The sequence below is a fragment of the Fulmarus glacialis genome, unplaced genomic scaffold, assembly GCF_000690835.1.
Source record: "Fulmarus glacialis isolate BGI_N327 unplaced genomic scaffold, ASM69083v1 scaffold35902, whole genome shotgun sequence".
Lineage (NCBI taxonomy): Eukaryota > Metazoa > Chordata > Aves > Procellariiformes > Procellariidae > Fulmarus > Fulmarus glacialis.
The window spans coordinates 2907-26888 of NW_009199087.1; the positions used below are offsets into that span (position 1 = coordinate 2907).

Sequence of the window (23982 nt, forward strand, 5' to 3'; positions counted from 1 at the left end):
TGTGCTTTGTACAGTGCCTGGCTGTAGTAGACTAAGTGGTACAATAAAAATGCATTTAAGAGCTACAGCAGGCCCATCTCGTAAATCACAGTTTTGAATATTTTCTGTGACTTTATTTCTGAAGCTTTTTCACTGTTGAGATGCCAGTAGTTGCAACAGAGCCTTTCCCAGGGGAGCTGGGCTGGAAGTCTGGCTCTCGAGATGACATTCCCTTAGCGATCTTCCAGCCTATTCTATTCTGGGTTGAACTGTTGGCTGAATTGTGGTTGTAGATTTATGTTCAGTTACAAATGAGGGTCCGTAACTTCTCTGCGCTGCCTCTGCTTATCTCTTCTGGCCTTAATTAAATTTAACACGTGTTAAAGGCAAGCAGGGATTGATTCTGGAAAGGGCTGGAACAGAGACCTAACAAGGACGTTGCTAGTTGCAGCAGTGACTCTGCGAAACCCACCCAGCCCTCTTGAGAAAGATCAACTGGGGCTTTTGGTGGCATCTGATTTTTGAAGAAACCACTTTCAAAATGAAAACGAATGTTTGTGCTGTTGCTCTTAACATTGATTGTTCTGACATAATATGTTCATTGCCTCTTTTGTTATTTTGGAGTTGAAAAATGTTGTTCTTGCCGCTTCGGATATCAATATGTTGAGTCAGAGCTAAGCATCCTGATATCTGGGAACTGCTAGCCACTGCTGTGAACAACCGATCAGCAGCTTTCCCGGTGACGAGAGTTTTAAGTTGTGAAACTGGTGTTTCATAGGTTATAATGTACCAGGCTTTCTTAGAATTGGTTGACTCCATTAGCTGGGTCTTTGGCTCGGGTTGCCTGTGACTACCCACATCTTGCCTTTTACGCTTGAAGCCGGTGGCTTTCAAGTGCTGTGGAGGGATTTCTGTGAAGTGATTGCTTTTCTCACGATGGGCATCTGGGCCAGTGAATTTACTGAGTACGTGTGCGCTGGTGACACCCTCGCCGCTGGCCGGCTGTCGTGTGCGAAGCTTTCAGAGCTTGCTTTGATAGGTTGGGTTCCATCAATTCCACGCTGACCTCAGTATAATGTTGCTATACGGCCCGTGTTTGGATTGGGGAAAAATGGGGACTTTGAAAGGAAGTTTTGCATTTGTGTGAGTGTCCTAGAAATTCTGAAAGGTGAAAAAGCTGGATCTCTTCCCACCCCATGCGCCTGGCCCATGCTCTCCCTATTTTTGCGGTGAGGCTGTGGTAGAGAGGCCAATAGGGCATGTGAAAGAGTACATAACCATTTTGATGTTCTCCCTCAGCATGCAGAACAAAATATTACAAATTTACCTTATCAAATCGCAAGATATTTTATTTTCTTCCGCTTGTGAAAGGGCACATTGTACCACGAGAGGCAAATGTTTCCGAGTAGGAAGCTGAAGCACGAGGTGACATGGTTTCATAGTGCAACGCTGCTGTGAGATGCTAGTCCATGCGGTAGGCTCCTTAGAAATAGCAAAGGCTGAGATGTGGCCTTTAAAAACAAACAAAGACGCCCTCCCTCCCCCTCAACCCTATTTAAAAGTTGATTTGCAGAGGAACAGCACAGTGTCACTTCCTTCCCCTGCCTGAAAGCGGAAATTCCTCTCTCCTTAATAAAGTGATTATCTGCCATGCTCCAGAAACTTCATTTCTGTTTAGACTGTGGTGTTTAAATACGTGTATTGAAAAACCACAGGCTCCTCGGGAAAAGGAATAAACCTTCTGACCTGGTTTACTTGCACTTGAGGCCATGTTCCACTAAACAAAGACTTTTGATATCAGCCCTTGGGACTTCACTTAGAAGTAAGGGAAGGGACACAGGGGTGTCCAAGCGATCTGAAATTGAGCAGAGAGGAGATGGGAAAGATCTGTGGTCCCAGTGTGGAGGATGGAGTGTGAGGAAGGCCAACCTCCGTCTGTTTTAAGTGCATCACAGCAGCTGACTTGACTTTATCACATAGGGACCGATTTCCTGGCAGAGACCTTATGAAATCTTTGTTTCCATACCTGATTCTTTGTTCTCAAATTTTTTTTGAAACTTCAGCGAAGTCCTTGTGTTTTGTTGCTGTAGTTGGTGTTGAAATTGGGTGTGCTCGCTCATGCTGTTGTTTGGGACTGTTGTTGTTGGCCCCTTCAACTGCCAAGCATTGAGCTGGATGCTTATTCCATATCTTAGTCACCCCTGGGAAATACTATGGGCTGGCAGGGAAGAAACTTCTTCAGCAATGCCAGCTGCTTGCAGGAAAACAGATCAAGCAGTAATATAGGCTAGCAATGTTGCTGGGGTAAAAGATTTTTTTTTTTTTCTGGAAGAAATACCAGAAGTTTTGGAGCATGTTTTTTGAGAGCTGGAGCTCTCACTGCGAGCCAGCTGCGGCGGTCCAGCCGCACCGCGGAGGTGGTTGGGCTGTTGCACAGCTCCGCTTTTAGCTGCAAGCGAACCACCGTCCAACTCTGGAAGTACTGCATAGATTAAACTGTTGTTGGATTGAAATCTGACTTCAGGAACTGTAAAAATACTTGTTAAACCCAGATGTATCTATGATGTTGACAATAGGGTTTTTTCCTTTCCTTTCCTGATGTTGGGAATACGAAAGGCTGTTTTATGTTGGATGAGGTGAGAAGTGAAAACGGGCACTGTTGTACAGAAGCTTGCTCTTTACTTGTCTCCTTTACTCCTTTACTTGTCGAGCAATATCCTCGTGGTCTTGGCTAAGCTAAGATTTGACAGCTTTGCAGCTTAAGCCCCAATTTTTTGCCATATTTGTTAAACCTGACTTCAATTCTTTGCTTTGTCCCACCAATTCTGGCAGCATTTCATGCATAAGCAGCTCTCGGTGTTGGTGTACCTCTTTGCTGTGGTTTGGGAACCCCAGCAATAGACTTTTTTGTGTGTTGTAGGTTGTTTTTTTTTTCTGGTCCCCTCAACTTTGATAAAGCAGAAGTGGTTTTTTTACCTTCAGGGCACTCTGTGCAACTCAGTTTGCAAAGATTGTGGTGGAGATTCTCTGGCTGGAGTGACTGTTTTGGTTGCAGTCTAGCAGTTGGTTAGCGGCAAACTTAAAAAACCACAACCATTAAAATAAGCACAGAGCTGACTTGACTTGAAACATGAAAAAATGCCTTATAACTTGCTCAAAAACTCTGGTTCTGGTGCAGATCAGACTGTGTTAATGTAGAAGAACGTTGAACGCAGCTCTCGTGGCAATGTTACGACGTGGTTTCAGTTTAAGCCATGCTGAGCAAGCTTTGAACAACTACAGAGCCTGTTATCTGTGCTCCTAAACAACTGGGAATAGGAAAAAGCTCTACTTAAGGATCAGAGGAGTAAAGCTCCGTGTCTGCTGTCAAACACTGCTTTCAATCGTAGTGTCTCGGCTTGCAAGGAACGAGAAATCCCTGCTCGCGTTGGTAAGAGCTGGGAGCTGCTGGTGAAATGTGTGGGGAGGAGAAGGGGGCATCCGTACTGCCTGAACATGGGCAAGGGTTCGGAGCTCAGCCTGCCCACACAGCCGGGGAAGTGGTTCAGTGTGTGTGTGGTTGCGTAGAGAGCCGAGGCTCTTTGCTTTCATTGTGGAAAAAACCCGTAATGCATAACAGGCTTGGGCCTGCCATCCGACTTGAGGGCAGCGCATTCAAGTTCTCCACTTAGACACTTCTTTCTTTCCCATACACCAAAAGGGGCTTATTTTCACGTCTCGAGGTAGACTTCTTATTTTCTCAAATGTTGTATCCACATGGAACCTCTCGTAGAAGCGGTACTGCAATATTGGGTGGCATGATCTCTGACGGCTCACCAACTCCACACTTCTTGAGTGTATTACCCGCCTGTTTCATCTCGTAGAAAGCATTGATTAGGTTTCCTACTGTTTATGCAACTTTTCTACATGTAAAACACAAAGGTTTTAGCTGCAGGCAAGACTGCCATTGTGCTTAATGGAGGTATGTCATTTTGGGGAAGAACTGGTGTTCTTTTGCTCTGGGTGTGTGGCCAGTTGCGGAGGAGCGTAAGCAGAGACTGGTCATCGTGCCTGTGGTGCCCACAGGTTAGTGCTGCCGAAGAATAGAAATGACTGTCTGAAAGATCATGGTTTTCAAGGTGCCTTACAAGCGTCTTGGTTAATTCTTTGTCTCTTAGGTTGGGAAATAAACCCTCTTCGAGAGGTGGTGTTAATGTTATTAGGCAAACTCGCAACTCTTCTCCTCCCCTTCTGCAACTATGCAGCTAGCATATGAGAATGGGTTCAGCCCCTACCCACGATCACATCAGACTCCTCCTCTGTCTAAAAAGGAGACCACATCTTTTAGTTTAGTGATCTGAGCTCTTGGGCTTATGAAAACAGCATGTGCTCAAAGCTAGAAATGGACTCTTAGTGCAGGCTCTGGAGAGGCAGTAGATGAAAGAACTAGAAACACTCGTTACACAAAATCTATCCACATCAAATGCTGAAATGCAATCGCTTTTAATGGGAGCTATATGTGGAGAATACTCCACGCTCTGAACTAGAGGGAGATTTGACATAATACTAGTTTATTTTCTTTTTTCTGCTCTCCCGTTTAGAAATGGCATCAGATGTTTCCTCGCTGGGTGCAACCGTCAGCTCCGGGAACCCTGGACCGGGTGCGCAAGCTGGAGGAGCCATCGTTCAGAGAGCCAACAACAAGAGGCGTCCTGGGTGAGTGTGTGCTCGGTGTGCGTGTGTGGCTTTTACTTTTTTTGGGGAGGGGGGTGTGTGAAGTGTATTTTTGAGGAAGCATTGTTCTCTTGAAAGAGTGGTCAGCCTCGTGGTGAGGAAACTTGTCTGCTTCTAAGCAAAGAAGAGTTGCCTGGTTCCTTCAGGTGCGCTGTATCCTTTTACTTTGTAGTGGTATGCTTTATGCCAACCATACCCGTTAAAGCCAGGTTCTGTATTACATATAAAAAGAGGTGATTAAAAAGTTGAGTTGCACCTCGCAAGAGAAGAGGGTTGCTTACCAAGAATTGAGAGTGAAACAGGAGTCACTGAAGCAGTGGGACAAGTCAATTGCTGCAAGAGAGGTAGAGGAACAGAGAATGTGGATGTTGGAGCCTTACTCAAACCTTTGCAACTTGTGCCCTCTCTGGGAGAGGGTGGGGGGAAGCCGCAATGTGCTTGTGGTAGGCTTTTTGTTTGCTAAAAATGCCTTTGCAAATTAAAAGGGTATTGAGTGGCTGCTTTTAAATTCCTGCCACAAGATATTTCCTCTTAATTTTCAAGCTAATTAAAATCTCTCCCTGCCCTCCCCCAGTCACTCCAGCTCTTTCCTTCACCTCCATTTGCTGGTGCTCCCACTCCCCTGCAGCTCCTCCCACGCTGTCTGCTACTTGTTCCTCGCGCTTCATTTACAAACACGCACGCTGCTGTGCTGCATCTACACGCCAGTTTTCCAGCCTGAAAGGAAGTGCAGTGGAAAGCCTTTCCTCTGTCCTCCCACATACACTTGTTAGAAATGGGTTTTTTGACCCTGTTACAGCAAACACAGTGACGTTGTCTGCTGTTGAACTAAGGACGCTAACCACACAGGTCACCAGATTGAACTTTAATTCTTGAAGTATTTTGCCCTCCTCTTCTTTTTTTGTTTGGGGTTTTTTTTTTAAATGCAGCTGATTCAAGCTTTTGAGTTGGGAGTGCTCCATTTGTAGACTGTTGATCGGACCCTTGAGCAGTGAGGAGCAGTTTGTAGCCTGTTGGGCTTCGGATTGCTGCTAGGAGATCCAGAGCATTTGGAACAGGAGGTTGTGATGCAGTGGGTGCTTCAAGTGGGCTTTCTCTCTTTTGAACTGTTTCCTTGCTCTGTTTCTGATAGACATGTAAAGGAATCCCCCTTCTAAACTTCGTGGGTTGTTTCGCATTAGCCCCTGGGATTACTTACACCTTCCTTTCCAGATTCATCTGCATCCCTGTAGGGACAGACAGAAAAGCAACCTGTAAAGGAGAAACCGCTTGGTTAATAATTATATTCTTGCTTCTGTTTTCCAGGCTTGATTTTGATGATGATGGAGAAGGGAACAGTAAGTTCCTCAGGTGAGGGAGAACATCGCACTCCGAAGTTTCTGTTGTCTGGTCTAGGTGTGCCCAGAGCAGGAGCTTGTTGCTTGTGTGGCTTTTCCTCTCCAGCAGTGCAGAGGGAAGGGGGGGTAGTCTGAAGGAAGCAGTGCTCCACTTCCTTAAACTCTTCTCTTTGTCCTAGTCAGCAGTATTCCTCCATCTTTGCAGCTGATGCCAAAGCAAAGCTGCTGTGCACATGGGGTCTGTGAGTCCGGAGAAGGGGCTGTGGCTGGGAGGGAATCCCGTTACTGCTTCGGATGCAGTCTCCATCTCAAGTCTCCTTGGGCCAGCCCCATAGCGAGAGGAGATCAACTGAAGAAGTGAGCCTTGCGAGCCCTGGGTTGAAGCGGTGTTGCAGAACTCCGTGATGAGGTTGCCGTGTTCAATATCAGCGTCTCAAAAGATTAAATGGTTTCCGTGAATGCTTGCAGCAATCCACTGGTGGTTCCAGCACAGCAGTATAGGAGCACTGCTGCTGGCCAAGCCCCTGTTTTTTGTAGAGAAGAATCTTCTGCCAAATTGCTTATCGGCACAACAGTGAGATGCTGAGCTTTTGTTAGTGCCTCAGACACGTGTTACTTGGCTCTCATCTGTTGTGAGGATGCTTCAGTTACAGACATCCTTACTCCCGAGGAGTTGGCGAGGCTGCAAGTATGTCCCCTCATGATCCATATGGAACGCAGAAGAGTTGGAAGATCTCATGTCACTTATTTGTAGTCTCACTACATGGTTTAGGATTGGACAACTCCAATGATACTGGAAGTCCATATGTTACAGTCTTTTAAAGATGACTGCGGAATGGCTTTGAGATGATGATGGTCCTGATGAAAGTAGGATTTACCTACTGAGATCCTTTGGATGAGGGTGTCGATTTGGGCTAACTATCTTCAAAGTGCAATTTAACCTGTCTCTTTGTGTGTGATTGTGCTTAAATTACTGAGTGTGATGCCACTGTCCTTGATATGGATGTGAAGTGGAAAACATCATCAAGGTGATAAAAATAATTAAACTGTAGTCTTTTAACTAGATAAATGAATAGTATGGTTCTGGATTGTCTACACTCAGCAGAGTTTGCGTTTTTAACACCAGGCCTTTTTTGTGTGATTTGTTAAACCTTGTTCTTCTCTCAGTGTCTCTGGGAAAGAAGTAAGTGTAAACACTTTAAGAAAGAAGTAAGTGTAAACACTTTAATAACTCTTCCTCTTCTCCCCCTTCTCCTAGATGTGATGATGACCCGATGCCAAATGATAAAGAGAGATTTGCCAGGTAAGAATCTGCTGTGGTGCAGTTTTTGAAGCTTTTGGTGCCAAACCACCTTAATGTAAGAGAGATCCTGCAGCACCCTTCTAACTAGCAGTTAGATTTTCTCTCTTTGAAGGAAGGTGCACCAAAGGGTCCAGACATTTTCCTTGATGTTTTTTGGACCAGTTCATTATGAGTGTGATAAAATTACGTTCCTCTTTTTCAACATTTCTTTCAGCTGTTGCCTTGGACTCTCATTCTTTTCTCCTGCTCAAGAAACTTGCAGAGATTCAAGTTTCATGGCTAGTTCAAGTTTCACTTGAACAGGGTTTCCTGGCAAATGTTGTGGTTTGTGTGTTGTGTGGGGGAGTTAGGCAAAAGCTTTCTCTGTAAATGGGGGATTTCCTAGAGATCAGGGTTGTGCAGTAACATTATAGGCACTATTTTGACTCTGATGGTTTACTTGTTGGTAGCTCTGTACCATCTAGTACTGGGACTGGCCTCATGGTATTTTTACAGCTTTCTGAAGCCCATGGAACTCAATTTAAATATTTCATGGGTTTATTTTATGTTGATTGTGTAATGTTTTTGCCAAAGCGAGGTTCTTTTGTGTGTGTTCCAAGTGCTGTAAATTCCAGGGTGTCCCCTCAGTGTGAAGGCACATCATGCTGTGTCTTGCTAAGAAGAAAAGTGAGCAAATACAGAATAGTGGCCAAGACACTGTGCTTAGTGGTTTGTCTTAAGGAGGGGTCTGACTTCAGAAATTCCTGAAATTGGGGTTAAAATTCAAGTGATTGAGGACATTGGAGAAGGGAGTGCCCAGTGTATTTTGTCAAGGAGCAGGGCAGATCACATTGTAGAATGAGCCAGGAATGATGCTGGGTGCAGGGGCCTTTCCCTGTGATTTTGCTGAGATCATGTACTGAAACTGGTGGTCTAGAAATAAAGGTTTTGCAAAATGTCTATTCCGAAATGTTTCAGCCAGAGCTATAAACCTGTGTCAGAGTCTCAATGCAGAGAGGCAAAAAAATTGCAACACCAAAATTTCAGGTCACCGTCATGCTGTTGTCTGCCAAAGGGCTAGCAGGGACTTCTGAACTGGGGTTCTCCAGCTTTTTAAGTGGTTTGACTTGATCTGAAGTCAAGCAAATTAGAAATGTGTTTGCCAGCCCACGTCGAATAACTTTGTTCCCTAGTGCAAGTCATAAGCTCTGGGAACTTGAAGGTGTAACAGACCCTGATAATACATTTAAGTGCTAAGATAACGCAAAATGCCTACAGCATGTGCTTTTTTGGTAAGCGTTGTAGTGCTGAACAGCTTCATAGCCCTTAAGTTAAAAATTCTGCTGCCTAACTGTGCAGTGCCTTAGCTGGAGCATGATCTTGGCTCCCTGTGACCCCTGTTGTGGTGTGGCCTTTGATCACCCTGGTTAATACACACATGGTAGGTGAGGAAGGAATAAACAAAGAAACAAAGCAACTGAATGTCACCTCTGAATTGCTAGAGCCTCTGTCTCTGGTGGGGCATCAGCAGTACCTACGCGCTTTCATGTTGAGATTATCGCTTGCAATTACGGGCTCGGGCAACAAGGACAGTGGCAGGAGGTGAAGAGCAGTGACGAAGTCATCAGTGGTGTTAATGTGCTGACACCCCGAACGCAGCTGTAAGAGAAAGTGTGGCCCAGCTCCCCTCTGCATCTGTGCCCCTTGGCCTGCCCGTAGCGCTCGGATCTGTTTTCCGGGAGTCCTCGCAGCTCTGGCGGCCCTCATTTTCCAGTACATTCTTTGCTCCTCAGACAATGTGAGACAGAACAGAGCATGGAAATGAACATGACTACTTTTTTTTTTAAGTAGTGTACTAAAACCTGTGATGTGAGACAGAACAGAGCATGGAAGTGAACATGACTACTTTTTTTTTAAGTAGTGTACTAAAACCTGTTTGAAGTGGAAGGGTACCACAGCTGACTAATGCTAAAACACCTCCCGTACTCCATAAATCCACAGTGTATGTTTCAGATGCTCAGCCTTTGAGAGATTGCCTGCCTGCCTTACTAGGTACATGTGGTACCCTCTCCTTTCCTGGTGGTAGCTTTTGGGGGATTATTTGTTTTCCAAGGCAGACAAACCTCAAGGAGGAAAACTTATCATCAGCCTCTGTAAAACAAGGTTTGCAGATTCATCTTCCCTGAAAACTGAAAATGCATGCAGGTTGGTGGGGACGTCTGTGTGCCTTTTTGTAGATGACGCGCGTAACATCTCTGTGTGCTATTTGTCGTGCAGCCATCTCGACTGTGTTGTCCTGAATGGTGTTTATGTAGCAGCATTATGAAAATGAGTGTTGTTAGCTGTGAATCTTACACTGTTTGTGGGTTTTGGTTTTTTTTAATCTGCTTTTCCGATTTGTTAATACTATCAAAGCGGCTATTGATTTTTTTTTTTCTTTAAAGAAAGAGTAGTTTAATGTGACTGGGACCCTAATTCTCAGTTCTGCCATTAACCTTCTAATCTTGTGCAGATTATTCTGCACCTCAGTTATATGTAAAACAGAGCTACCCCTTGCCTATTTTGCAGTCTTGATAAGCGTCTTAAAACTTCAAAACAATGTAGATAGCAGGCACCCATTTCATGTGTAATGTTGCAAACTAATGACTGCTTTGTTTTATGGAATTGCTCCTCTGCAAAACAGACGTGTCTGTACGCTGGGTTTCCTAGTACATCTTCCCATTTTTCATTTCTTTAAACTTTTTCCATTTTAGCTTAGATCGCTGATTTTATTTTTAGGTCTGATGATGAACAGAGTTCAGCGGATAAGGAGAGACTTGCCAGGTAGGAGAATGGAGATTTCAAGCATGGACAAGCAGAGTATTTCCTTTCCTTAATGTTTCTCTAGGCATCCCTTCTCTTTTTTTTTTCCCCCCTCCTTCCCTCATCTGCTGCAATAGAGGACTTGAAACTGAACAGACTTCTGGAAATCGCTGTGTAATTGGAATTAGGAGGGGAAAGGCATCTAGTCCCCTTGTGAGAATGTCTTTGGGGAATACACAAAAGGATTTGTTGGCCAAAGACTGCAGGGTAGAGTGTGGTGGGGCCATTGCTTTCACTGAGTACTGTAGCTTTGCTAACCTGTGCGAAATACAATTTCTCTTGTGCTGGATCAAGGTGCCAAATGGCCTGTTCTCACCTTGGTAAGGTTTTGTTGCAATGCTGTTGTACTATCAAAACAGATATTAAAAAGTGTATTAGTTCAGGTTTTTTCTACCCCTTAGAACTTTCCAGGAAAGGTGGTGTCCTATGTATTACAGGCTTACTTAAAACAAGTTCGTGGTTCTTTTTTTTTTTCCCAAGTTCCTATTTGTAATTAATGCGGGACTGCGGCTGAAATGACCGAAGCAGTCATTTTGAATGTTGTACCATTAATACCGAAATGTACCAAAGTGTATTAGTTCAGGTTTTTTCTACCCCTTAGAACTTTCCAGGAAAGGTGGTGTCCTATGTATTACAGGCTTACTTAAAACAAGTTCGTGGTTCTTTTTTTTTTTCCCAAGTTCCTATTTGTAATTAATGCGGGACTGCGGCTGAAATGACCGAAGCAGTCATTTTGAATGTTGTACCATTAATACCGAAATGTACCTTGAGAATGTGTGCACACAGCTGCAGCTGGTTGAGATGGTGTGTTGTCAGGACTGTGTTTCTCCGGCAGAAAAACATCAGCTCTAACTGTACCCTTCCCTATTTTCAGCTGCAAAATAAAAACTGCTTAAATCACCATCAAGGTTTCTATTGCTTGCCACCCACAGCTTGTTACTGCTGAAGAGCTGAGGGTTGGTAATTCATGAAGAATGGCTTGTTTTGTGGCTTGCCATCTTGCAGACTTACCCTGTAACTTCTTAGGACTGTTCCACCCTAGACTCGTTCTTAAGCAATGCACAGGACTAAAGAAACTGTCATGGGTGCTGAGAATGCCACAATTCTGGTCAGTTTATTGCCTGCTGGCTGGTTTTAAAACAAAAAAATAACCCCCAAACACAGCCTTTCCTAACTGTAGTATTGCATAGCTTAAATATTTGAGGAGATAAGGAAACGCTAGAGGTGGGGCCTGTGAATACAGCAAACAGCAGTGCTTTTCAGGGCTTTCTCCTCCAACGAAGTAGTGACCCTTTCCTCTGTCCCCAGTAGTCGGTTGTTGCTGTCATGCAAGAGCCTGTAGTAAAGAATATTTGGCAGTGTGGCAAGTAAAATGTCTGGTGGTTTCCTAGTAGCTTTTGTAGTGAAGGTAGCTTCATTTGCACACTTGAGCATGTGAGTTTGGAGAAACTGAATTAAAGGTGAGTATGATAATTGAAGCACTTCTTTTCCTGAATATCAGTCTCTTGGAGCAAGGTCACTGAATGATTGCACACACCTGGTAGTGATAAATGCTCTATTTTTTGTATTTATCCTCTTTAATTCACTTGCCTGTCTATGTTCCTTCCAACACTTTCATCTCATTTCATTTCCCACCATGTGCTTCCTTGCATCTGATCCATCCTTCTGTATAGGAAACCTGGCTTTTGAGTTCTGTTTTGAAAAACCCACCTTAGTAGCCCAGTTAAACTACACATGCCGGATAAAAAGAACCAAGTCTAAGCAGGTTATGTTCTGATCTCCAGGGGTTGATGGGGACTGTGCCCTGTGAGCAGACTTGCAAAAGGCATGTGAAGAGCCTCTTTAAGGACTGTAAGTGGGCAGCATTCGTCGTGGTGCCTCTTTAGAGGTCTGTGCGCACCACCCAGGTGTGTGCCTGGTAGATGGTCTGCCACACTGGCCTTGATCTGTACAGAAATCAGGTGTATATCTCTAAAGCTTTCCCTCCTGCCATGATATTGTAAAAGGCTCTCGATATAACTGAGAAGTAGCTTCATAAAAGCACTGCAAAATGAGGCTCATCTGTTGTAATGTAGGTGCCCAAGTCTTAGCTGCAGCCCTGGCCTCCTTGTATGGTTATTGGAGACGCATGGGTGTCTGAAAGGTGGTGGTGGTAGGAGATTTGATTCGTCCTTGGACAGACAGTGGGTGGGATGAGTCGTCTTTGCACCAGTGCTGTTTAAAAGCAAATTTCCTCAGTAGAGCGAGGTGAACCCCACTTTGAGAGCAGAGGCCATAGTAAAGGAAGAAATCTTTCGGCTTGCTGCAATGTTGTGGAAGGGATGGGGAAGCTTCTTTCTCTGCTAAAATAGCTTAGCCTAGCTCGTTGCCTTCACCAGATGCCAGGGAACCGATGTGATTTCAAGCAAGGCTCTTGTCCGCAGCAAAGAAGGTCCAACTGTAGACTCTCCTCCTTGCACTTGTTCCTGCGTTCCTTTGTGCACGCCCAGCATGTGAGGTGCTTGTAGTCCTTCTAACTCCTGATGACCCTGATGCATCTGTGTTTTGCACTCTGGCCTTGTGGAAGTGTTGACATGGGGAAATGGCTGAGGCTTCTGTCCTGTTGGTGACTTTGTCTTTCTCCTCTCCTCCCTGGCCTTTTGCAGGGAAAATCACAGCGAGATTGAACGTAGGCGGAGGAACAAGATGACTGCCTACATCACAGAGCTATCAGATATGGTGCCCACCTGCAGTGCCCTGGCCCGCAAACCAGACAAGCTCACCATCTTGCGCATGGCTGTCTCTCACATGAAGTCCCTGCGTGGCACAGGCAACACCTCCACTGACGGCACCTACAAACCCTCCTTTCTCACTGACCAGGTCTTGGCTTGATGCTGCTTTGTGGGAAATACTGCAATCAGAGGAGGGAATTAAATTGTGGGTGGAGGGAGATAGGCACCCAGGGTGGGTTCAGAGGGCTTCACCTGCTTGGCTCGGGAGTTAAGAGCATGTCTGTCTGTCTGTGAATGCAGGAACTCAAACACCTGATCCTAGAGGCAGCCGACGGCTTTCTGTTCATAGTGTCCTGTGAGACCGGGAGGGTGGTCTATGTCTCCGATTCTGTGACTCCTGTCCTGAACCAACCCCAGTCCGAATGGTTTGGCAGCACCCTGTACGATCAGGTGCACCCGGATGACGTGGGCAAGCTGAGGGAGCAGCTCTCCACATCGGAGAATGCACTGACAGGTAGAGCAGCCTGGGAAGGGATTGGTGGGGGCAGGCAGTGTGAAAGCCTGCAGAGGACCTGGATTAAAACCTTCCCTTTGTAGAAGGAACCAAACCCTGGTGCCTTCCTAACAAGGATCCTGCAGCCCCCCCTGAGAATGCATCTAAAGGTACCATTGGTGACACTTGTGTCTTGCTAGCTTCCTAATATGTTACCTGGTGCCTGTGTTGGTGAAAGGACTCACGTTGCAGCAGCATCTTGTTTTTTTCTTCTTTAGGTCGCATCCTAGATTTAAAGACGGGGACTGTCAAGAAGGAGGGCCAGCAGTCCATGAGGATGTGTATGGGTTCACGAAGATCTTTCATCTGCCGAATGAGGTAATGAAGAGATTCCTTGGGGAAATTTCATTTGAACCTGAAGCTGAACTTGCTCCCTGGCCCCATCATGCTTTTATTTTGGCTTTTTTTGCTCATTCTGACATAGACATGATATAACATGGCTGAGCTGTCCACACGAAACTAACAGTCAAGTTCTTGGGATTTTTCTTTGCCCTATGCTAAGTTAGCTCTCAAGACTGTTGTAGAAGATCCAGTTTCAAGAAACAATTTGTTTTGACCCTATGTGTCGCCTCCCTTCTTGAAGTCTGTAGAATGAGGGCTTTTCACTTGTATGGAGGAGATTCAAAGGTTCATCCCCATTTATAGAGTGCTTCCTCTTATTCAGGACTGTCAAATTGTTTTGATGTTGACCAAGAAGGATAAAAGCCTTTCCCCTTGCATTTCTAATTCTGGTACAGGTGTGGCAACAGCTCAGTGGATCCAGTCTCTGTAAATCGTCTCAGCTTTATGAGGAATCGCTGCAGGTAAAGAATACAAAAGTTATGGGCAAGCACGCTGCGTTGCTAGGAACAAAAGGAGCTGCAGCTCTGTCATCAGAGTGGTGGGGACACACTGTGGTGAGTGTGTGTAGGGTAGACAAGTACAGCTCATAGAAGAGTTTAGATAGATCTGCTGGTAGAGGAACCGAAGTACCACTATGTTGAGGAAAATAATCCTGGGGAAGGTTAATCTTGCTTTATTCCAAGATTGGATTTGAAGTAAATTTAAAACCACATGTTCTTCACACTGTTGCTGTTGGGCTCTGTTGTATATTGTCCCTTTTTAATTTGAAATTGAGATAGATTCCAACCTATTGTGTTCTTGGACCTCTTGCATTTATGTTAAGTCTGTGTTCTTTTTTTACCCTGAAGACATTCCCTGGAAGCTTTTTTAAAATACAAGTGGAAACCTTGCCTGGCCTTACCCCAGTTTAATATATAGCACAATCAGACTGTTTCTCTCTCCCCAGGAATGGCTTAGGTGCAGCAAAAGATGGCGAACCTCACTACGTTGTGGTGCACTGCACGGGTTACATAAAAGCTTGGCCCCCTGCAGGTAATGACTTAGCTGAAGTGTTCAGTTGTGGCTGCTTTTAAGAACATATGGTCTGAAGTTGTCCATTCTATGAACTGAATGTGCCAGCAAATGCTTTCCACATGTATTGTCACTTTTTCTTATTTTAAGATTGAACTAATTTTTGCAGATGCTGGATCAGAGATCTTTGTCTCTGAACGGTAGAGATACTGTCGAGGATGAAAATAATATTACACTGTCTGATATGCTAGCTTGTGCTGAAAATTACAGAGATCTTTAACCCTTCTGGCAAAAAAAGGGAGGGGGAGGCAACTTAATTTACCAAATTCCTTCATGGGAAAGGATGTTGAATTACAAAACAGGGTGGAGACATGTATTGAAGTCAGAACTGCATGTCTCCTTCCTCTGAAACTAGCGATTTTTCCTGTATTAACCTTGCTGGAATTTTTGGCACTCCCCTCTCAGGTGTTTCACTGCCTGATGATGACCCGGACGCTGGCCAGGGCAGCAAGTTTTGCCTCGTGGCTATTGGCAGGCTCCAGGTGGGTAGCATCTTTCGATGGTTCAACGTTGCCTTGACCTAAAAATCCACAGAGTTAAACTGCTCTGTCTGAAGATGTTCCCTGATTGCCACAAATCCGACTGCAGGGCTGGCTGGTCAGGAGAAAGCAGCTCTCGCAAGATTGGATAACGCTGTACCTGTCTTACCTTGCAGGTCACTAGCTCACCCAACTGCACAGATATGAACAATGTTTGTCAGCCAACAGAGTTCATCTCCCGACACAACACCGAAGGCATTTTCACCTTCATAGATCACCGCTGTGTGGCTACGGTTGGCTACCAGCCGCAGGTGAGAAAATGGTAGGAGCTTTCTAAGAAAGAACTGCTGTTCAAACTTACTTTTCCCTCCTCCCTGTCTTGTACATCATGGCTCTGCTTGTCTAACAGATCTGATAAAACGATGCCCAGGGCCTAAACCAGGCGTGTTTCTCTTCCACCACTTGCTTTTTCATGTGCTTTTCTAAGTACTTGGGAAGGATGAGTGGCTCTGCATTATGTCTAATGTCAATTAAGATCATTTTTGCCTCCATTTGAGTTTGAGATCAAACGTCAGTTAACTGCTGTTTTGCTTCTCTTGAAAACACAGCATGCCAGTTCCTGTACTTGGTTTGTGTAACAGTGATTTGGTGGGGGGGAGCAGTAACTACCTGTCCAAAGTGGAATTAATGGGGCAGACCTGAAAAGGAGAGTCTGCCTGCCAGATGAACTGTCATGATCTCTCTCCCAATTCCTTTAAAATTAGGAACTTCTGGGGAAAGACATCGTGGATTTCTGCCACCCGGAAGACCAACAGCTTTTGCGGGACAGCTTTCAGCAGGTAAAACACTTTACCACTTTGCGTGCTGTGTGGTATTCAGGTTGAAATCTGTCTTGGTGCTTGCAAAGCAATAAAATTAATTGGAAAACCAGGAGAAAAATAAACCGTAGGTATTGCTCCTTTGCCCAATGGCAAACAGTTACAGATATAGTCACATAACTGTAAATGTGCAAAACAAAACAGAAGCATCTGATGTCTAACTCTTGAATTCATCCTCTGGCTGCTAGTCCAGTCTGCTTTTAGGGCCAGAGACACGGCTACAAAGTGCCTACTTGAATGCCATGCTTCTGTGGCTGAAACACTGGTTCATCTCTAGGGCCCAGCCCAGTGCTGCAGAACTCGAAATGGATGTGGTTTGCTTGCCCTGTTGTCGTTACTCTTATTTCTGAGGGCGTTGGACTTGTGGCAGGGCAGGTAAGACTGCCCCTGTGCTTTCATGACTCCAAAAAGTAGCTGCTCATGTCCATTTGTCCAAATAGTTGGAATCAGAAGCAACAGCATGTGCTTCATTTACTGGAGTTTTTTTTCATACATCTCACCAGTGCAAAGAGATAAGAAAAGTGAAAGCCAAAAAGGGGATATTAGATTTCCCCCCCCATATCATTCAGGAATCAAGATAGCATGAGGGAATAGTAGCAGTGCCATTTAGTTGGGGAAAAAACCAAGGTATGGGCTTGCAGGCTTTGAGGCAAAGGGCCATCACAAGGTTTTAGTGGGGGGTGGCTTGTGCTCAGAAGCAAGTTGCTCTTCAACACCTTCTTTTATCAGGTACTACTGATGGCATTACGTTTTTTTAGGTGGTGAAGTTAAAAGGCCAGGTTCTGTCAGTCATGTTCCGATTCCGATCCAAAAACCGGGAATGGCTCTGGATGAGAACCAGCTCCTTTACCTTCCAGAACCCCTACTCGGATGAAATTGAGTACATCATCTGTACCAACACCAACGTCAAGTATGTACATGGAAATGACTTGCCAACCACCAGTGATAGCACACGAACCTGATGGGATCTTGTCCCAGAATAACCAGCAGCACAGAACTGCGGGAGCTTTGGCCTCTCCCCCTCACCAAGCTTCCCAACAATTTGCATAGGCCCTGGAGAAATTGCTGAGTCCCGTGAGTGCTCTTTTCCTGGGCTGTGGCAGGCACGAGAGGACTATAAAGTGCAAGAGATTTAATTCCTTTGGCTGTCTCGATTGTATGGCTTAGCGAGCTGCCAAAGTTCAGCTCCAGCAGTGCCTTTTTAAACTCTGATTACTGGAGCAAGTCTCCTGTCTGTGTGTTTGCATTCAGAGCTAATATTAGTGAAGTCTGCTTTTGAATGTAGCTCTTGGACTCCTGTGACAGTCCAGGGGGGCAGCTCGTCCAGAAAGTGGCTTTTCACATGAGCAGGACTGTCTGCAGCTGATGGTAGAAAGTAAACACTTGTTTTCTCCACTGCTGTAGTTTTGTCCTTGGATTCAGAAACAAGCTCCAGTGGGGAGACTGCTTTCATTGCTGCTCTTCTTCTTCTTTTTTTTTTTTTTTTTTTTTTTTCTCTTGACTATTCTGGTGGGTTGGTGCGTCTCCCTTGGGACTGACCAGAGCTGCTCTCTCTTCCCATGAGTGAGTTCCAGGCCCCCCCAGCAATTGAAATAAAGAAAAATAAAGATGTGCCTGCATGTGATTCATAACTGCAGCCTTGGGGGTACAGCAAACAGCGTCTCTCCAGACAGGCAAAGAGAAGGCTAGATTCCTTGTGGGCAGGTGAAAAGCCAGGATTTTTCTTTTTTTTCAACAAGGCAAGGTCCTAGAGAGCAGCTAGCACTTCTTCCCTTCCTGCAGCTGGCAAGCTGATGTTTTCTGATGAGAAAGTATTAAGAGTTGAGCAGTGACAAATCCCGCTGGCTTTAAAGAGCTGTGGTGTGAGTGCAGGGCTGAAATCTGATGCAGATCCGATACAGGCCTTAATTCCTGTCCCGGTGTTAGAGCTATCTCTTTGAACTCGTTCATTCCACACGCATCCATTCTCACATCCATACTACGCCTTCTAAAAGCACTGCATAAATTCAGACCAGAGAAGCAGCAATCTGTGTCTGATTGTGTTTGAGGTGCATTTTATCTATGTGCATCTTTGCTAGGTTATCTGTATTCTTTCATCTTTGAGATCAGGTACTACTGAAGCAGAAGCTTGCAAAAGAACTGTCAAGAAAACGCTGGATTTTTATTTCTGTCTTGTGGGAGTTAAACATTACAGAAGAGCATAAAGAACTCCACCAATGTCTTGGGCTTAAAATCTAAAACTGCTGGTGGTCTCTGCAGGCTCCAGCTCCGGAGTGTCTGACATAGAGCTGAATGGAAAACCTGAGGGGTTTTTAGGCTCCTACAACCTTTGTTTGTGCTTTAAGGATGATGCAGATCTGGCCGTGCTCCTGGTGTAGGTTATTAATTGCTCCCCTGCTCAGTGACTGAGTGGGAGGGGGCAGAGCCCTTTGGCTCACAACCGTTAGCATTATATTACATGACACCCCCTTTCAGAGACCACGGAAACTGAGTGGAAGGATCCTTCACTCGAACAGGTTTTGCAAAAGCAAAGCTTCCAGTCTTGTCCGAGACAGGCGCATTCTCCTGCACGCAGTAGCCAACTGTTTGCTTTGGTTTGGTATTTTTAAAATATTTTTTTCTTTTTTTTCTTTGCTTTAAAGGAACTCGAGCCAGGAGTCTCGGCCTGCCCTATCAAACTCAATGCAGAGGCCCCAGCTGGGGCAGAGTGTCAACCTTCCCCTGGAGATGGGCACGGCACAGCTGCCCTCAAGGTCAGGAGGTGCTCAGCTCCTTTTACCATGCCTCTCTTGCTGGTTCTGCCCTCCTGTCAAATAGCCTTCCTACCCAAACTTTCCTCTCTGCAGCAATGAACTCCTCTGGGCTAATGAATCATTGGTGTAACCACAGAGTATATGTTCCCTTGGCAATCGTTTTTAGCAGCCAGTGTTCTCCTGTTACAGAGACTTTCTATTTTAGGCAGCAGCAGCCGCCACAACAGACAGAGCTGGAAGTGGTCCCAGGAAGAGAGAGCCTGTCTGGTTACGACCACTCACAGGTAAATCAACAGGGGTTTTGGTTACTCCTTGCATTTGTTGTCCTGCATTATTTAAATTACCTTTAGCTGGGGCTGTAAAGGTGGCCGCACAAGATTGACTTGAGGCTGCTGAGAGTTTGGAGAGGAAGGTGTTCTGCCTTGGGTTTCGCTGAATCTGCTTGCTTGATTCTGATCTGCCCCTGTGGCATCCTCCCCACTACGCCCATGCTGATGCTGCCAGCCCTAAATGGCCACACTGTCCGGATAAAATACGCAGGAGCCCAGAGAGCAGCCCGGCCTCTTGCACGCCAGGTCTTTGCCTGCAAAGCCCTCGGCTGTCCTCCGTGCTGGCTGTGAGACCCCTGGCTTCCTTTGTGCTTGAGGTACTAACAGCTCACATTTATACCTGCTCCCAGGTTCCTGTTCAGCCTGTGACTGCTGCCGGCCCAGAGCACACCAAGCCCTTGGAGAAGGCAGAGAGCCTTTTTAATCAGGAGCGGGACCCAAGGTTCAGCGAAATCTACAGCAGTATCAATACAGGTAGGGAGTGCTGTGAGGGGCTGTGAGGCATGGCCAGGGGCACATCGCATGTTTATCCGATTTTTGGCTTCAATCCGAGTGCTCTTTGCTCTTTCCTAAGTCACTCAGAGCAGTTCTGGGTGTAGAGGCTCAGTGTGACTGTGTTGTGGCAGCCCAGGTCTTGCAGAATAGTGCTGACGAGAGGAAATGGCCTCAAGTTGCGCCAAGGGAGGTTTAGACTGGACATTAGGAAAAATTTCTTTACTGAAAGAGTGATCAGGCCTTGGAACAGGCTGCCCAGGGAAGTGGTGGAGTTGCCATCCCTGAAAGTATTTAAAAGACGTGTAGATGAAGCGCTGAGGGACATGGTTTAGTGGGCATGGGGGGGTTGGGTTGATGGTTGGACTCGATGATCTTAAGAGGTCTTTTCCAACCTTAATGATTCTATGATTCTATGATTTTGACGCTGGGTGGATAATTCCTGCCTACGCTGATGTACTATTGTGGCAGTGAATTGTCCTGCAGCCAACGTTTTGCTGGAGGGGTGTGGGGAGGGAGTGGGTGAGAAGGTGTCTTTTGCTCTGGTCTTACTGCCTGCCTTAGTCTGATCCTTCCTGCTTGTCCCCAGAGAGCAGTTCTCTGTGTTCCTAGTCTGAGCACAGAATGTAGTGGATGCTCTAACCCCAGAGGACCTTAATGCGAAGTTTATTAGAAAATGAAGAGGAAATCAAATTAAACAGGCTTTTACAAAACCATCTGGAGTCTGTGTCTGGATAAGGAACAGTCGTGTTTGATGCTTTGGCTCAAAACAGTCTTCCTTCACACGGGCACGTCTTTTGCAACTGGTTCTCTGTCCCTGTTCCTACTGCTGAGACTTTCTCAGCCCTAACGTGAATCAACCTCTCTCCACAGACCAGAACAAAGCCATTCCTGCCAGCACAGTGCCTGCCAACCAGCCCCTCTTTACGCAGGGAAACACTTTCACCCCATCGCGACCTGCTGAGAACTTCAGGTGATGCTTCCTGTGCTGTGCTTTGAACAGCCTCATGTTAATTTTATCTTGTCCTGCAGTTGTTCCTGTTCTGTTTGTGTCCTTCTGCAACAGATGAGTGTTCCCAGGTTCTCTCTGCCTGGCAGTGATTGACCATAAATGTGTTCCTATGTAGCGTGCATAGAAAATACAGGGGGAGCCCATCCAGGCATCGGTTTCTTTGAGGGGTGGGGGAGAGAAGGGCTCCTGCACCCCTGCTCTCCTGCCTGGTGCTGCTTTGCTCCTGGTCGGAGGTGCAGGAGCTTTGAGGCTGTGCACAGAGTCAGCACGGCCCTCCTCTGCTGTGCCAGTTCTTGCCCTCATCCTCACCTCCCCAGCTACTGCCTTGATTCCCTGATATCCCTCTGCTCTGTTTGCCAAAGCTTGTCTGCAGGATAGCTATGCCTCTTGAACATGCTTAGACTGAAGCCCAAGAACTGAGCTGGGCGAGAGTAGCCTTGCCCACAAACCCAGCAGCTCCTGCCAGTTGTGTCCACAGCAGGGCAGCATGATGGGCACTGGCACGTGAGCAAAGTTACCGCACGTTACAGGGTCATTCCCCCTCCACCAGTAACTTGCACGGATGGTGTTTGTGCCTCTTTGTCCTCTGTGATACCTAGTGTCCTAAGAGTGCCTCTTCTGTCTTCCAGGAGCAGCAGCATGGTACCTCCCGTGAACATTATTCAGCAGCAACCCTCATCAGCGGGCCGGATCTTAGCACAGATTTCACGCCACTCCAACCCAGCTCAGGTCAGCGGAACCAACTGGGCTCCAGGGACACGGCCAGCGTTCACACCCCAGGTAGCAAAGCCTGAACCCTCGGTGCAGGCCCCAAGTCCCCGCTGCGTTACAGACCCTTCTCGCCGTCATGAATCAGCCTGCTCTACCTCTCTAGCTGAGTGATGGAGCAATGCTATGTGTCCGTGTGCTTTCTCTTTTGGGCCAGCCCAGCAACTTCTCACCCTAGTTAAGACGAGGTTCAGAATAAAAAAAAAATCTCCTCTTCCTCTCCTGTTTCTTGCTGTCTTACAGCAAGTGGCATCCCAGACAGTGAAGACTCGGCCCCCTTCCTTCAGCATGGGGACTTTCCAAGGCACCCCATCCTCCTTCAGCCCCATGACAGCACCTGGCTCTACGGCTTCTCCTACGGGCGCTGCTTACCCGAACCTTGCCAGCCGTGGCACGGGCTTCAGTGAGTATGGCTTGGGGTGCTGGGGACGTGAGGTGGCAACAAAATCCCCTCAGAGGAAAGCTGGGAGCCTCAGCCAGATACAGCTTTGGTGTGATATGCTCTCCGTCATTTTCTTGTGTGTGTTGGGAATGCCCAAATGTAGAGAGCACAGCTAAATCCCTGCTTCGGCTAACACTGCCTTTATCACCTTTATTAACTTTCATCCCACCACAAAGCTCCAGAGCAGATGAATTTTGAACCATTTTAAGACTGACTGGGTGCAAAACAAACCCCTCTGGGATTCCCCTGCGTTTGTTCTTGTTCTACCCCATAGATGGGTACTGACAAATGCCTTAATGTATGTGACAGTGGCTTTTCTTGGAGGGGAGAACCTACCCCGTTAACAACTAGGCACCACAAAATGAGTTGTGCATTTCCCATCCCGTTAAAGGATCGTAGAAACCACAGCCCTGCACCAGGAATCGTTTGCTGACTTGTTCTCTGTTGAACAGCCGCAGAGGCAGCGCAGACGCCCGCCCCGTTCCAGACGCGGGCAGCCGAAGGTGTGGGGATGTGGCCACAGTGGCAAGGACAGCACCACGGCCCGGCGTCCGGGGAGCAACACGTGCAGCAGCCGCAGCCAAGCCAGCCTGAGGTCTTCTCAGTAAGATGGTGCTTTTTTAACCTCCTGAGTGAGGACTGGTGTGGGCCAATCTTGTGGGAACGAAGCTTCCCAAGTGTGGGCAGCTGGCTGAAGTGCTGAGAGCTTGTCCCTCTAGTTTATAATATCTGGTGAGGTCTCAAACTTGTGAATAACCTGATGGAGCTGAAATTGGAGAGCAGAGGGCACAGAGGCCTCAGCTGGACTGGCTTTGTGTCTTGGTCTGTTGCAGGATCAGTGTGAAACTCTATCAGCTCCGCAGTTGAATTAACCCTTCTAGCTCTAATTAAAAATGATAACAAAAAAGCCAAACACCTGCCCCAGTCCAATAAAGTGAAGATAACTCTTGAGAGTTCATGTTCCTCCTGTGAGTTGCTGCCCCCTGTTTTCAAGGGAGTCGGTGCAGTCACTGCTCATGACTTAAATTCACTGCTGTCCTGCAGCCTCAGACACAAACGCTGTGTGCCCTTGGGAGGAAAGGGACCACCCTGGTATTTAGTATCTTCTCTGGCAAATTCCTCCATGTCTCAGTTACCAACGTGATATTCTAATCCGGATAACAACTCTCCCCTTGTATCCTCACAGGACATGCTGACAATGCTGGGAGACCAAGGACCCAACTACAACAATGAAGAGTTCCCAGAGTTGAATATATTCCCTTCTTTTTCAGAATAAAATAAGCCATAGGGGAAGCAAATCATAGCTATATATAATATCCATGTGTAAAGGAAAACACCCAAGTCTTTTGTTCAAAGACTGCTGAACTTTCTAAACACTTCCTACCTTCTGGAGGCAAAACTTTGCCCGACAGCCTGGAGGATGGACGGCCGTGCAGGAGGAGGATGTTGTGGTTTTGGGCACCTCCTCTGTGCGGTGCTGGCAGTGGGGGACTGTTCGCCTGGAGGCTTCAGGACTCGAGTGCTGCGAGAGCAGCGGCATTCATTGACCGAAGGCCCCGTGTTTCCGGAGCCGCTCGCGAGCGGTTTTCGTTCTGCACACTGGGTTGGTCGGAGGGATTCCCGTCTGGATTACAGACAGCCCCTCCAAATTCATAAGGTGGCTTTTACTGTTTTTATTTCAATCTTCTATACCGTGACTCTTTTTCTATAAAACACAAAGTATTGTAACTTTTTAAATATTGGAAGAAACTCTCTTCCAAGCGTTAACCCTGTATAACGCAATTCTGGAGAATGCTTGCGTAAGAATCCTTGTCATAAGCCGGCTTTCTTGTTGGAGGAAGCTTGGCCGTCTTTGGAGGGTTGTTACTGCGTCTCCAGTCTGGGGTGCTTTATTTGGAGATTCCCATGTTGGCAGGCACCTTGGAGTTTGTTCAGATGCCGTCTCTCTTCTGTGAACTGTGCAATGAATATGGGCCTCT

At 46.4% G+C, this 23982-nt stretch overlaps 1 protein-coding gene across 3 annotated transcripts; it reads left to right on the plus strand.

Moving 5' to 3' along the window:
- Nucleotides 1-4558: 4558 nt before the first annotated feature.
- Nucleotides 4559-23770, plus strand: ARNT (aryl hydrocarbon receptor nuclear translocator). 3 transcript variants are annotated; one of them, XM_009573126.1, is made up of 22 exons: nucleotides 4559-4674; nucleotides 5998-6042; nucleotides 7288-7332; nucleotides 10090-10134; nucleotides 12819-13032; nucleotides 13185-13398; nucleotides 13482-13547; nucleotides 13656-13755; nucleotides 14175-14240; nucleotides 14726-14811; nucleotides 15256-15332; nucleotides 15506-15640; nucleotides 16094-16168; nucleotides 16966-17117; nucleotides 18850-18960; nucleotides 19166-19244; nucleotides 19640-19763; nucleotides 20655-20754; nucleotides 21423-21573; nucleotides 21805-21964; nucleotides 22456-22607; nucleotides 23190-23770. In XM_009573126.1, the coding sequence occupies exons 1-22, from the start codon at nucleotides 4562-4564 to the stop codon at nucleotides 23277-23279; spliced, it is 2400 nt and encodes a 799-aa protein (XP_009571421.1). In that variant the 5' UTR covers nucleotides 4559-4561; the 3' UTR covers nucleotides 23280-23770. The 3 variants fall into 3 exon arrangements, with proteins under 3 accessions (XP_009571421.1, XP_009571422.1, XP_009571423.1); XM_009573127.1 differs by lacking the exon at nucleotides 13482-13547 and having other exon boundaries at nucleotides 4562-4674; nucleotides 23190-23279; XM_009573128.1 differs by lacking the exons at nucleotides 10090-10134; nucleotides 13482-13547 and having other exon boundaries at nucleotides 4562-4674; nucleotides 23190-23279.
- The last annotated feature ends 212 nt before the right edge of the window (nucleotides 23771-23982 follow it).

Coding starts and splice junctions, on each gene's coding strand:
- ARNT (XM_009573126.1), top strand. CDS start 4,562: ATGGCATCAGATGTTTCCTCGCTGGGTGCAACCGTCAGCTCCGGGAAC. Junction 10,135..12,818: donor GATAAGGAGAGACTTGCCAG/GTAGGAGAATGG, acceptor GGCCTTTTGCAG/GGAAAATCACAGCGAGATTG. Junction 19,764..20,654: donor CTACAGCAGTATCAATACAG/GTAGGGAGTGCT, acceptor CTCTCTCCACAG/ACCAGAACAAAGCCATTCCT.